Genomic DNA, 13,300 nt, shown 5'->3' with positions numbered 1-13,300 from the left:
CTCCTAACCCCGGCTGGCTGCAGCAGGCACACCAGTCTTCTGAGGGCCTGTGTGAAGCTGGGTGTGGGGCAAAGCCTGCAGTGCCAAGGGGACCTGTGGGCAGGCAAGAGATGTGGTGCTCCAGGGACTGGCACTTAGCCCAGCTCGCCTGGTGGCACACGATGGTGCTGAGGTCATCTTCAGCTGTGCCAAAATGTGGGAGATGTGGCTAGTTCAGCAGATCTTCAGCTCTCAAGCCGTGCCTCACGGTTGCTACCAGGGACTGGGCAAAGCACTGGCCAGGAGGCCCATTCAGCAGAGTGGGAGAGTTGCTCATGCCACCGTCGGGCCGGGCATGCTGGCCACAGCTCTCAGGCTGAGAGGTCTGCAGCCAGCCACACGACCACGGATGGCAGGAGAGGGCTTCCAGGACAGGGGTCAGTGCATCTGACCACCCAGCCGTGCTGCCAGCCCATTGAATGCCAGCCCCTTTGGTGTCATGTCCATAAGCAGGGGTCTTGTCACTTGGGGGGCACTGGGGTTCAGAGGGTAATAAGGGGAGCCACGGGGTAGGGGAGCATGAATCTGGGGCAAGGGGATGCGACAGAGTCCGAAGCAGCATGCACGCACTCCAGAACTCCTCAGAGGTGCTGGGGCTGATGTGACCCAAGGCTGCGTGCCTCCAGCAGGGAGGGAATGGAGGGATGAGGGTCGTCACTCAGCCTGCATGACGGGGTACGGGTTAGCCAGGTGGGTGGCAATGCAAGGACTGCAGCAGGGCGGCCCTGTCAGGCTCTGGGGCTTCCTGCACATCTCACGGGATTGTCCTGGCTGTGCCACTATGCCTCATGCAGGCTCCGCTGGTTCTGGACTGCCCCCGACGTGTCCTCCAGCAGAGCTGGCACATTGAAGCTGCTCCTGCCTCTAAGCCCCATGCTTCTGGGACAGCAGAGAGGAGGAGGAAGGCTGCCCAGCAGGTTCATCTCCTGCTGCTGGCGTGCAGCAAGCAACACCTCCATCTTGTGGTAACAGCAGTGTCAGAGTCCCAAACACAGAATTGTGCCTCTGCGGTACAGAGCCCAAGGCCACAGGGGAGGACACGTCCCATGCTGCATGGCACGTGTGTGACCAGGGGGTCCCAACCTCCCTGTCCTCTGCTGCAAGTGCACCCCTGTCTGCTGGGGATGTGAGGTGCCTAGCTGTGCTTGAGTAGGAGAAGGACCACGGGAGGCTGCAGGGTCTCGTTGTGCCAGAGGCGATGCCGTTTCATTCACAGGACTTTCCCGCAAGGTGCTGGCTGCCAAGGGTCGCTGCTAGCCCCACAGCTCCTGCGGGGGTTGCCTGCCCCTTCCCGCTCTCTGGGGTTTCACTTCTATGCATAGCTTTTTGGAATTCACCTCTGTGTCCAGGACCCCCTTTGCATTCACCGCGTTGTGCAGACAGCCCTCGCGCCGACCACGAGCAAACCCCCATGCAGCCCCTCACCTGGAGGTAGGAGATGGCTCAGGTCAGCTGGAGGTTTATTTCTTCTGTCCCATCACGTGTCACCTCCATCCTGTTGCCGGCTTTCAGGGATGTGCAGTTTAAGCGGTGAAGCTTACAGAGGGTTTTGCCTTTGCCATGGCCAAAGGCAAGGGCTTGCAGCACGCACAAGGCGCCCCTGGGGCACAGGGCAGCATGTGGCTCACAGCGCAGGTACGAGTGGGCCGGAGCCCAAGTCTGGTGACATGTTGCTGCGTGCATGGTGCAAAGCATGGGGTGTTTTGTGTTTTGGCATGTCCCATCATGCACCACCCGTGCGAAGTGCTGCTTGCACAGCGCGTAGAGGCTGGAGTGTGACTTGCAATAAAAACGAGAGGTTTTGTCACAGCCAGAGCCATCGGGGTGACCCTGCCGGGCCTCCCGCCCATGGCACATGGCCAGTCCCCGAGGATTTCCTGCAGGCTTTTTTTTGTGAGGGCATGGGCATACGCAGGTCACCCACAGGAGGGACACTGGTGAGAAGTGGTGGGGGCCAGCAGCACACGGCATGTCTTACCGCCCGGCCCACAGAGCTGGGCAGGGTGACGACGCTGCCAGGCTCATGCGGTCCACCAGCTCCAACATGGCTGGGTTTGGCTGTTGGCTGCCTCTCAGTCCCCAGGTGTCTTCCCAGGGAGCATCTGCCCCAAGCCAGACATGCCTCACCCCGTGGCTGTTATCCCAACAGTTTTATGAACATGGGGTGTAGGTGTCAGTGAGGCCATTGGGCTCAGGGGAGGTGGAGAGACGGGGCAATGAGAAAGCCCAGGGCTCTTCCCAAAGGTCTAGTGTGGTGACCATGGTGGCTGGCAAAGGTCAGCAACGTTGTCACTCTGTTTGACCTGGGCCTTGCCTTGAGCCTTGGCAGCTCTCTGGCCTTCAAGTTAATCAGCAAACAGAGGTCAGGGTTCCTGTGCACGTGGGGAGGCAAAAGCATGGGGAAAGCATATCCTCATGGCCAACCTGCAGGAGAAGTCGTGGGGGCTGGCAGTCGGTCATATTTTCCCTGTCCCCTTTGCCAGTTCAGCAAGAGGGATGAGGTGGTGGGCATACTGGCTGCTGGAACGGCGCGGGGTAAGCCTGTCACGGGGGAGAAACAGGGTGCCCCAGCAGGCTCCGCGTGCCATTGGGAGCAAGGGCAAAGGGACCAAACGGCACCCAAGTTGGCAAGTGAGATTTATTAAACGTAGGTCAGACCCAAAGGCAGGGCAGGAAGCACGCCGGCCATTAAGGGGGCAGGCCAGCCATGAACCCTCAAGTGAGGAGAAGTCCCTGCCCCTCACCACCAGGGGCCTGTTCTTCCTCATCCCCCCCGCCCCCACCCCCTTCAATGTTCTCAGGGAGCTTGAGGGACCCCGAGGACTCAAAGTGTATCTTCGTCCTACAGCCATGCTCTTCCTGGGATGTGTCCCGCCAGTGCCTGCAGGACATCCCTAGGCGAGAGGAAGGAGGAGAGTGCAGCAAGCACCAAGGAGTCCTGCCGCATCTCGAGGCCAAGCCCTCAACGCGCTAAGGAGCCGTCGGGAGGACCCACACCGTCTCTGAAAGGTGTTTGCATCTTTTTTTCGCTAAATACAGATGAGAAAAAAATGTAGCACCATCAGCCTCTTGTCTCAAATCAATCCAACTCAACCCATCCCGATGGACTCTGCGATGGCAACGGCGAATTGACAACAAAGGCGCACAGCACGGATGGATGGAGACCCTGCCAAGAGCCATGTTATTGTTCTATTTGTGCCATGTTATTGTTCTTTTTGTAAAGCAGCAGCACGGTAATAAAGCAACGCAGGGACCTTAGCAGAGATCCAAAGGCAGCCAGGAGGGGAAACAACAGGGGGAACAGAGCAGGTCTGTGGTGCAGAACAAGGCTGGATTGCCACCGTTTTGGGAGCTGGGGCGGGCCGGAGCGCTCGCTGAGAATTGCCCCGTGCCGTCGTGCCATCAGGGGACACGGGCTCTTTGTCTGTGGGAAAGTAGTCTCAAGAGGCCAGGGAGAAGGAGGACAAAATCTGACCAGGGAATCTTGTCCCAGAATGAAGACAGGACAGGCGGAAGCCTACTCAGTCTTGGCATCTGGGGGGCCATTGGGCACCCCTGGCCCTTTCTCTCGGAGCTTGCGCAAGTAGTCGTGGGGGCCTTTGCCCTCAAAGGCTGTGGGGCTCTTGTAGGAGCCACCGATCTTGTCCCAGAGGGTGAAGTACTGCCCGTAGTTGTAGTCAAAGTACAAGTGGTGGTCGGTGTGGTGGGCTGAGCCGTTGATGACGTGCCGCAGGAGGTGGGGGACACGGTAGTCGCCATCATGAATGGAGATGGTCCAGACATTGACAAAGATGTAGAGGCCCAAGTAGGTGACTTTGTGTAGGGGAAAGAGGAAGGGGTAGATGTGGTAGGGCAGGCTCTGCATGAAGCCATCAACAGGGTGGAAGGCGTGGCTGGCGAAGGGCGTCGCGATCTTCCACAGGTGGTGGGGCTTGTGGAAACGCTGTGGGGAGAGGATGTGCCATCGGTCCCCAAGGCAGGGGTGGGCATAGGGCCCATGCAGGCTGGCCCCTTTTAGGGGGTCCCCCGGCCAGGGACGCCCAAAGGGCAGGAGAGGAACATGTGCCCTAATGGGCTTTCGGTTCGCGTCACATCATGGACTGAGGCAAGGCCACCCCACCATTCCCCGCAGGGCGCGCGTTCCCTGGGAGAAGCCACTCAGCTGCTGCCCCATCGCAGGGCGAGGGCTCTCGTCTGGGGCCCACCATCCCATCATGTACCTTATAGAGTAGCTTGTGGTGGAGAGCACGGTGTATCCAGTAGATGCCCATGTCAGTGAAGAAGAGGAAGGACAGCATGCTGAGGAAGACGCCTGACCAGCCTAGGGGAACAGGGATGTTAGGGGTGGCACCCGCAGGTGCCAAGAGCCGGTAAGGAGCTGGGGGTCGCGGGGGCCAGGGAGACATGATGGCCCTTGCAGCAGGAGGTGTGTGAGTTGCGTTGGGATCTGTCCCATCAAAGAGACATGGCAGTAGAGCTAAATGGTCTCACATGACTTGGAGAAAGCGACTCAGGCACTGGTTTGTCAGGAGCTGCACCCAGGGAAGCCAAGGGCTTCTTTGGTGGAGGGGAGGGTGTGCATCAAACAGGCCAATACACCCCATCCCCAAGCTGGGGAAAATGGGCACCTCCTCATGTTGGCCTAAAGAGAATTTGGGATTACAACTAACAGATGAGACCAGCTCGAGGCGGGAGGTACCCAGGGGGATTTTCTGGGGCTCGTACAAGATACACCGTCGTCAGGAAAAATGAGGGTGTGCTGGGTGCACTGCCCACCTTGGGTGGGGGTCAAGAGAGGCAACCTGAGTGATGGGGAGAGGGTGCCAGCCCGGCGAGGGGGTGCCAGCCCGGCGAGGGGGTACAGGCGAGCAGCTCACCATATGGGGAGTCCTCAATGTTGTCGTAGAGCTTGCTGTAGCCCCGCACTTCAGCGAAAAACAGGGCAACGGTGGGCACGCTGATCCAGGGGAGGGAGCACAGTGCGTAGACAATCTCCCGACGCACCTGGTTCTGCGGGGGAAGCAGCAGAAGAGAGGGGTCAGGGGAGGGGGCACACCAGGAGCCGGGCAGAGCCCCAACCCCTCGCGAGGCAGGTGGGTCTGTGCTGTGTGCCACCCATTTGGGGAGCGCCATGCTCACGGTAGGACAGGGCTGGTGCAGGGTGCTGGGCCTGGTGTGTTGTGCGAGTGGTCCTTGTTTCTGGTCAGGGATGACTGAGGGTGCCGTGTGGAGGGGCACCGGAGGGCTGAGAGGGGCAATTGCCACCACCAGTCAGGCAGCCTTTGATTTGCAAAAGCCAAGTGCAGAGACCTGCATCGGTCTGTGTGCGTCGGCAGCCAGCCTTTAGCTGCCACGTGCGTGAGCGGTGGTTGCCACAGCAAGGGAGCGACGTGTGCCGGAGAACGCAGGGTGCCGGGGCCAGTGTGGTCAGTTTGGATGTGTGCAGGGATGTCCGTGTACTTCTGGAGTGGCCGGGGACCCCCAGGCTGCCACTGTGCCTGGAGCGAGGTGGTTTGTGGTGGGCAAGGGTGGAGAGCTGGGAGTGTGGGTGTATCTGTAGGGTCGGGTGTTCAGCGGACGGGGGGTCACCCACATATGGAGTGACAAGTCCTGGCCTCAGGAGGACCGGGCAGTCCAGCATCTCCGCCAGGCACAGATGTCAGTGGTAGGCTTTGAGCTGGTCTCAGTGTCCTCGCGTCTTCAGGGGCTTCCCAGGGGCTCGCTTTAGCGGTCAAGGGGTGGGGGGCAGGGATGTGTGTCTCATGAGCCCTATGCAGGGTAGGGGGTTGGTACGTGGGAGAAGAGCATCATCCCTCGAGGTGCAAATGAGAGCAGATACCAAAGAGGCAGCGGTGACAGCCCGTGCCAAGGCATTAGCACGCATCATTCGGAACAGCCTCCGACAGGAGGATGGCAAGGGGGACACTGGCAGCACGGGCAAGGCGGGATGTTGAGGGGTGATGCGGGCTGCACTCACCTCTAGGAACTGGGGATGTTTCTTGAGTTCGTGGTCAAAGATGAAGTAGTAGCTGAGGGTGCCAAAAAGCAGGTAGAGGGTGAGTGCCCCCAGGTTGGTGATGACAAAGAGGCTGAGGAGCTGGCGGCAGGGCTCGCCTTCGGGCCAGCTGGTGGGGTACACGTAGGGCGTGAGGAGGTGTCGGTCTGCGGCATCCAGGACCAGATCCATGGCGGCTCCTGCGGGAAGGAGAGTGGGCTCAGCGTGAGTGGGTGCAGGTGTTCCCCGTCCCTCCAGCCTGGTCCACCCCTGCGGCCACACGGGCCCGATCCAGGTGGCGCAGGAGATGGGGTGCCCGGCAGGGCACGGGCAGGGGTGCCAGCGGGGAGGGTGCCCGTCTGCCCGGGTCTCCTCGGCGGGGGCTGGCACACGCCGGCAGCGGGGTACGACGCGTGGCCCGGGGCCGCTGCAGTGGTGCGGGGGCTGCCCTGGCTCCCGCGGGCGAGGACGCACGAGCGGGTCCTCCGGCGGGGCGGGGGCGGCGCTGGGCTGCAGGGTCCGGGTCCCGCGGGGGGGGGAGGGGGGGGGCGCTCCCTCAGCGGCCTGGGGCCCCCGCCCCGGCGTCGGGTCCCGCGGGGGCGGCGATTCCGGCAGCGCTCACCGGGACCGTGCGTGGCCGGGGGCAGTCGGTGCGTTCGGGGGGCGCCGTGGCCGCAGCCAGCGCCCCGCCCCCGCCGCGGCGGTGGGCACGAGGCGCCCCGCGGGGCCGAGGCTGCGGGTGCCCCCCCGCCCCGCTCCCGCGCTCCCGCTCCCCGGTACCTGCTGCGGGCTCCCGGCGCGGCGCTGGGCGGGCGGGGGGGGCGGTGCCGCCCGGTAGCGCCACGCGACGTCACCGCCGGAGCGGCTCGCGCCACCGCGGGCGGTGACGTCGCGGCGGGGCGGGGCGGGGCGTGGGGGCAGCCTCGCCTCCCCCGCGCGGGGCCACCGGGGCGGGGCCACCGGGGCGGGGCCACCGGGGCGGGGCGGCACCTGCTGCCAGTGGCGCTGGGGTGGCGGCCCACGGGGCAGCCCTGCCCGGCGTGTCGGGGCGGCCCGGCCGGCTGGGGGCGCTGTGCCGCTGGCCCTGCGGGGCCCGGCGGGCGGCAGGCAGGGCGGCACCGCCTGGCCCTCGGCTTGGGCGAGTGGCTTCGCCGGGCTGGCTCGGCGCAGGCGTGGCGCCCGCCCCGCTTGGTGGGACCGAATTGTGACAGGTCGAGGCAACCAGGCTGGCGAAGCGTGCCCAGCGCCCCGGCCCACCTCCTCCGCCGACTCCGACTACCGGTGGGCAGCGAGGGGCCTGGTGATGCACCGAGGGGCCTGGCGATACACGTGACGCTCAGGGCTCGGGATGAACCTTGGAGCCAGCAGCTGCTCCTCCCCGCTGCCGGGCACAGGTCCCCGTGACACTGGGAAGAGGCGGCATCAGGGTCATGGCACACGTGTGCTGTGGGCGAATCCCCGTGCAGGTGATGCCGTCACAGGATGGCGGTGGCATGGGGAGGTGGTGGCCCGGGTTGGCACTCTCTGGCAAGGTCCCTGACGGGGAGGAGGTCCTGTATGTAGGCGTCTGGGTCAGGGCGATGCCCGGGGTGAAGAATGAGCGCGTGGTACGCTGCATGGGAGCGCTCGGGGCCGGCGGGGCGGCAGTGGGGCGGGAGGCAGCGAGGCACGCCGCCTGCAGCGCGGGAAGCCACTGGTTCCCCCGGCCCTGTCAGGGAAAGCGTGGCTGTGGGCTCGAGGGAGGCAGTCGCCCATCCTCAGGCCCATCACCCCCAAAGCTGCCGGGAGCACTGCGTGCCATCCCAGGAGACCAGTGCAAGACAGACCCGGGCAAGAGGAGGTTCCTGGGAGACTGTGGCGTGGTTTGTCGGCTTTTTTTTAAAGCAAGCAGCCAGAGCGGGGCTGTGTGGGAAGGTGCCAGCAGGGTGGGCGGGCAGACCATGTTTTGGGGCACGGGTGGTGCCCGTGGCCAGCCTGAGCAGGCACTTCTGCAGGAGGGAGCATGGGTGAAGCCCCACCTGGAGCACTGTGGGGGCCCCGCTCGCTAACGAGGGCAGGAAGGCTTTGGACCACGTCCAGACAAGGGCAGTGGGGCTAGCAGGCCCTTCCTATGAGCAGGGGCTGAGAACCCCAGGTGACTCTATCGTACATTCTCACCTTGTGAAGCTGGAAACACAGCGGTGTGAGGCACCAGAAAATACAGAAGGAGGGGTCTTGGCAGAATCTGGGCACAGCAGGTGGCACTCACCACGTCTCAGAGATCTTTGGGCATACAGCAGCTTGCAGAGGGGAGAGGAGAGTGCTTTTTGGCACACAGACGTCACCTCATACGTGAAGAAACACTCGGAAGGTGTCTGCCAGAGTGGCAATGGAAACAGGCAAAGGTGTGGAGTGCGCAGATGTAGGAGAGCAGTGGAGGTTATGCAGGAGGAGAGGGAGGCATCAATCCATCTTCCCTGGCGCAGTGACAAGACATGAGGGAAGGGACAAAAGTGATGGTGGGGAAAGCATGGCGTGTGCGGTGGAGCCCCACAGCGAATTAGGTTTGTTTTGTGAGGAAAGAGCCTCAGGGAGACTCGGGGTTCCCTTCCTGCTCTACATGGTCTTTGGGTCGGTGCCTGTGATGTGGCTGTCAGGTAGCAATGGGTTAGGATCAGAGTGGCGAGACACAGGAACAGGCTGCCCAGGGCGGGCAAGGACATCGTGTCCCTGGGGGCAGTGAGGAATTGACACAGGTAAAGAGGCCCTTGGTGGTGGTAAGGGTCCTGACCAAGGTGTGGGATGGCAAATCTAGGACTGAGGTATGGCCAGCCCGGCTGCGCTGTTTCGCTGCACACCTCACTGTGCAGAGGTGTCACACTGGCCCTGCCAGGTGTTTGTGATGGCATGGCCCAAGGGGCTGGTATCAGTGAGGACATCGCAAGTCAGGTGCCAGGCACTGTGGGCAGGAGGGGTGTTGCAGGAGAAGAGTTAGAGATCGCGCAGACAGCTGTGATCCACAGTAGCTAGTTTATTGAGTTCTAATCAGTAAATTGAGGTATGTAAAATGTTTAATGCCTAGATGAATCTTCCATCAACACTGTTCTCTGCTGCACTTCATGTTAGCATGGAATACAGAGATTATTGTGTTAAGCTGACTACAGGTGTCTTAAACCATTATACGTGTGCAAAAAATGTCACGTAGCAACCTACTGACGTGTGGTGACGGGTAAGGCATCTCTCAGCCTTGAGGGGAGACTGCCGCCATGTAGGCCGCTGCTGCAGAGGGAGAGGGCAAAGCAGCCCGATGGCTGCAGATATAGTGTGAAGAGCGGTTGATTCATAGTCAGATTTTCTGTTGTGTTCACGCAGTTTTGGCCACTTATCAGCCCAGTCTCTGGCCAAACTGGTTTGCTGGTTTATGCGTGAGATTCTCGATGAAGGCCTCAGATAATAGGAACGACTTTGGCAGGCCTATTGCTGAGCATCTGCCCTGAGGGGTCTGCTGCGGGCGTGGACCACTAAGGTGCACTGGGCTTGGCAGGAGCATTTGCCAGGAAATAGGGGATTGATTAGCAGTCTCTCAGCACCTTGTGAGGTCGAGGGAATGTATGTAAGGAGGCAGCGTTTGGAAAGGTGAGCTCTCTGTGTGAGTTGGCGGTGGCCCTGGTGTGCATCAGCACCACAAAGGGTGGGGAGCGGAGGAAGCAGGGTGTGGGGTGTCTTCAGGCTGCGCCATGCAGAGGCACAGAGTCAGGAGCACCACTGTCAGTTCTGAGGGGCAGCGCTGTGGAGCGTGGGGTCTCTGCATTGATGGTGGTGTCATCCTCACATCCAGTGAGGCAGGACAGCAGTCCCATTTGCCTGGATGTATTGGTATGCACACCCTGCTTGGGAGCTCGAGTGATGTGGCATGTAGGTATGTTCCGGAGCAGATGGTTCAGGGGGCATTCATGGTAGCGTGGCTGTGGCAGAGAGCAGGGGTAGAGGGGGAAGAAGGTGGCAGCGAGATGTTGTGGTTTAAACCTAGCCGGCTGTTCACTCGCTCTGCCCTGGCAGGATAGGGGAGAGAATCAAAAGGGTGAAAGTGAGAAAAATAGCGGGTCAAGAAAACGATGGTTTAATAGTCACACAGCAGAAGGCCACGCACGCAAGCAAAGCAAAACAGGATGAACTGTTTTCAGCACAGATCTGAAACAGCCCTAGACTACTACTATGAAGAAAAATAATTCTAGCCTAGCCAAAAGCAGCACACCAGAAGAGGGACTGAAGCAAATGGAGGGAGGACTTGGCCTGGCAATGCGGCTGTGGCTCCAGCACCTGGGCAGCTCCCACAGCCTGCCTGGGCACCTGCCTGGCTGCCCCGCTTCACCCACTGACCTTCCTCTGGGCACCCCAATCACAGCAATGAAGACAGTCACAGCAGGCATTCCTCCCTCAGTGTCCCTCTGCCACCAGCACCACCAATGAAGCCAGGCACTCCTCAATGAGCCACCCCCCTGCCCAGGCACCCAGTCATCAAGAGCAGCAACAGACTTAGCCAGCTCCAACAACACAGCCAGTTAGCTAGCTAGCTACCCCCAGCAAAGACAGCCAGACGGACGGGGTTAGTTCACCATTTCCAATGAGCACTGGAGGGTGAGGTGTGGCAGAGGCACAGCGAGGCAGAGTGCACAGAGGTAAGTCAGAGAGCAAAGACAGCAGAGAAAGGCAAGGGAGCATGGCATAAGCAGACAAGCGAAGAGAGAAGAGGCAGAGAAAGGAAGCAGAGAGAGTCCACAACACCCCACTACACACCTCTTCTCTCAAGGCAAGGGGAACCAGCTGCTCTCCTCCTGCCCCAGGACCCCAGTCTCCTCTGCATCCTCTCCGCTACATCCCAGCTCCATCTCACAGCACCAGACCCCACACCTCTGCTTGACTTGGTCATGTCCCCAACCAGCCTCGTCGGCCAGCGCCACAGCTTCTACCACACATTGCCTATAGACAAATGGACACCCACCCAGCAGCCACATGCTGCTGGACAGCCCTCCCTCCACACCGGGCACCCTGACAGCCCCCTTGACACACACCCAACCCAGCTGCACCATCATGTCTACATGCCCACAGGATGCTGTGAGGAACAGTATCAAAAGCCTTACTACAATCCAGAAAAAACTACATCTGCTGCCTTCCCTTCATCTGCTGGGCAGTTGACCTCATCAGAGAAGGACATCCAATTAGTTAAATAGGAGTTTTTCCCACACTGACTGTGCCTGATGATTGCATTACTCGCTAAATGCCTTTCAATAGTACCCAATATAATCTTCTTCATAATTTTTCCAGGAACTGAGGTTAGAGTAACCTCAGCAAGGAAGCAACTCTGCTGTCCTTTTTTCTCATTACACTGAAAATTTTAAACCTGGCAGAGAACTTGGGTGCCCCCTTCCCACAACAGCTCACTACTTGCCCCATCCCATCCACCTAATAAACCACAGGTGCACCTCCTTCCTTGGCTCTGGCACACACCACATGCGGTATCTCCCCATCCTTATCATCATCATACAGGACCACACATCTTAACGAAGGATTACAACACTTTTTATTCCCACACAGCCATTTCACAAAGTACAAACACAAGACAAGACACCAACACAGACAGCCCACCCACCCACCCACCAGCATGCCAAGACTGCTCTCAACTCTCCTCCTGGGCACCCCAATACCACCCCATGCCTCTGGACCCTGAGCACATTTTCACCCTCAAAAAACTGCTGTGGCACACCACCAAACATGGGAGGGAGTTTCATCCCTCATTTCTCTGGCTCTTGCTCCTGCCCACCAGAAAGCACCTCTTTCCAAACATTGGTACCAGCTTGCCACCACTGCAGCGCACGAACAAGCTTCCCAGACCCCTGGGGACAAGCTCAGCCCTCCACCACACACCTCAGCACCACCTGTGCTCTGGAGAGATGGAGGGCGACACACTTCCAAAGTGTCACAGCGTCCGATGACAACACAGCACTCCAGCCTGCAACTGGCTGCAACACCTACCTCTGGCTGAGTCCATGCACTCTTGAGACACCGACGGCGGCTCCTGAGGACCATGGAGACCTGCAGCCACCTGTGCAAGGGGACAGCATGCACTCCATCCCATCCCGCACTACTGACAGGGCTGCAGGCCACCTACAGTGCATGCTACAAGGGAAAGCCTGGGAAAAGCTGCAAAATAACCCCTCAACTCCCACGCCAATGATGGAAACCTGCAACGCCCCCCCCCCCCCCCCGCCAAAGCCCCACATCAATGCCAGCAAACATCCAGCTCTGCCTCGCTGTCGCTGCTGCTGTGCTTGCCATGTGCCACCTTCATGTCCGGGTCTGCATCTGATCTCTCTCACCTCCACGCAGAATGGGTCGTCGGCAGCTTGGCCACTGTGGGGGTGCTGTCTCCTACCCTACAAAGACTCAGGCTGACGTGAGAACAGTACATTGCTGGACGGCAGAGCCGTGCCTACGAGGTCAGGTCCCGCAGAGCTGCACGCAGCCACAGCTGGGCTGCCACCAGAATGGTCACACGGGCATGGTGCTCCCCTGAAGAGCTGGAGGCTGCCAACACAACAAGACCCACATGAGCTGGGGCCCTGGCACAACCCTCCCCCCCGGGTGCCCCGCAAGCTGCAATTTGCTGCTGGGCCCCTCTCTCACAAGCCCCCCGATTGTCCTCCAGCCTCTATCCATGGTCTCTACTCTACCCTGCCACTGCCCTGCACCATGCTGTATGGCATCACCACCCTTGCAACTGCCTGCCAGCTCTTCAAAGTCTGCTGTCATTGGCCTCACAGCCCTCAGGTGCCATGCCACCAGGCACCTCTGTCCCCCTGCTCTCTGCCTCCCTCCTATCTGTGACACACTGCACGTTCCAGCCACCTTCCCTGCACTGTTCACCCCTGGACTCGGAAGCCCCCCGTCATGCTTGCCCCAGGCTCCTCTGCTGTGCCACCCGCAGTACTTGCCCCTGCAGCTCTTGCCATCCCCTTGCAGTGTCCCCGTCACGCAGCTGCACAGGGGTCCATCTGCCTGGCTTGTGCAGATCTGCTCACAGCCACCATTGTCCTCGCACCAGTCCGATCCTGGGCAAAAAGAGCAAAGGAGGACATCTGAGTAATGCCCCCAGACCCCAAGCCCCTGATCCTTGACTGCCTAAGACCCACACCCCCTGCTACAACAATGGGGCCCACAAGAGCATGCCCGTCAGCTGCCAGGCACACCCTCACATCACACACAGCATGGGGATGCTGCTAGGACCCA

The 13,300-nt window shown here is 60.5% G+C and overlaps 2 protein-coding genes across 13 annotated transcripts in view; both read right to left on the bottom strand.

Annotated features, from left to right (window-relative positions):
* Window positions 1–2,658: 2,658 nt before the first annotated feature.
* SC5D (sterol-C5-desaturase) lies at window positions 2,659–6,923 on the bottom strand. The gene is made up of 5 exons (XM_080366408.1): window positions 6,815–6,923; window positions 6,017–6,234; window positions 4,917–5,049; window positions 4,260–4,360; window positions 2,659–3,982 (listed from the first exon to the last, which is right to left on the bottom strand). Exons 2-5 carry the CDS (start codon window positions 6,224–6,226, stop codon window positions 3,557–3,559), a joined length of 870 nt encoding a protein of 289 aa, XP_080222534.1. The 5' UTR covers window positions 6,227–6,234; window positions 6,815–6,923; the 3' UTR covers window positions 2,659–3,556.
* A 114-nt stretch (window positions 6,924–7,037) lies between these two features.
* The window catches only part of TECTA (tectorin alpha), a 38,272-nt gene continuing 32,009 nt past the window's right edge, over window positions 7,038–13,300 (bottom strand). For 7 of the 12 annotated variants that reach the window (XM_080366393.1, XM_080366395.1, XM_080366394.1 and 4 more), the window contains one exon: window positions 7,038–13,122. In XM_080366393.1, coding sequence (XP_080222519.1) covers window positions 12,563–13,122 — 560 coding nt within the window. In that variant the 3' untranslated portion in view covers window positions 7,038–12,562. The remainder of the gene's footprint in view (window positions 13,123–13,300) is intronic. The other 5 variants (XM_080366398.1, XM_080366390.1, XR_013923972.1 and 2 more) reach the window with 4 other exon arrangements.

This window comes from Falco punctatus (assembly GCF_963210335.1).
Source record: "Falco punctatus genome assembly, chromosome: 16".
Taxonomy (NCBI): domain Eukaryota; kingdom Metazoa; phylum Chordata; class Aves; order Falconiformes; family Falconidae; genus Falco; species Falco punctatus.
This window is presented reverse-complemented; position numbering and strand designations above follow the sequence as displayed.

Coding starts and splice junctions, on each gene's coding strand:
- SC5D (XM_080366408.1), bottom strand. CDS start 6,226: ATGGATCTGGTCCTGGATGCCGCAGACCGACACCTCCTCACGCCCTAC. Junction 5,050..6,016: donor AACATCCCCAGTTCCTAGAG/GTGAGTGCAGCC, acceptor CTTCCCCCGCAG/AACCAGGTGCGTCGGGAGAT. Junction 4,361..4,916: donor CATTGAGGACTCCCCATATG/GTGAGCTGCTCG, acceptor CTGTTCCCCTAG/GCTGGTCAGGCGTCTTCCTC.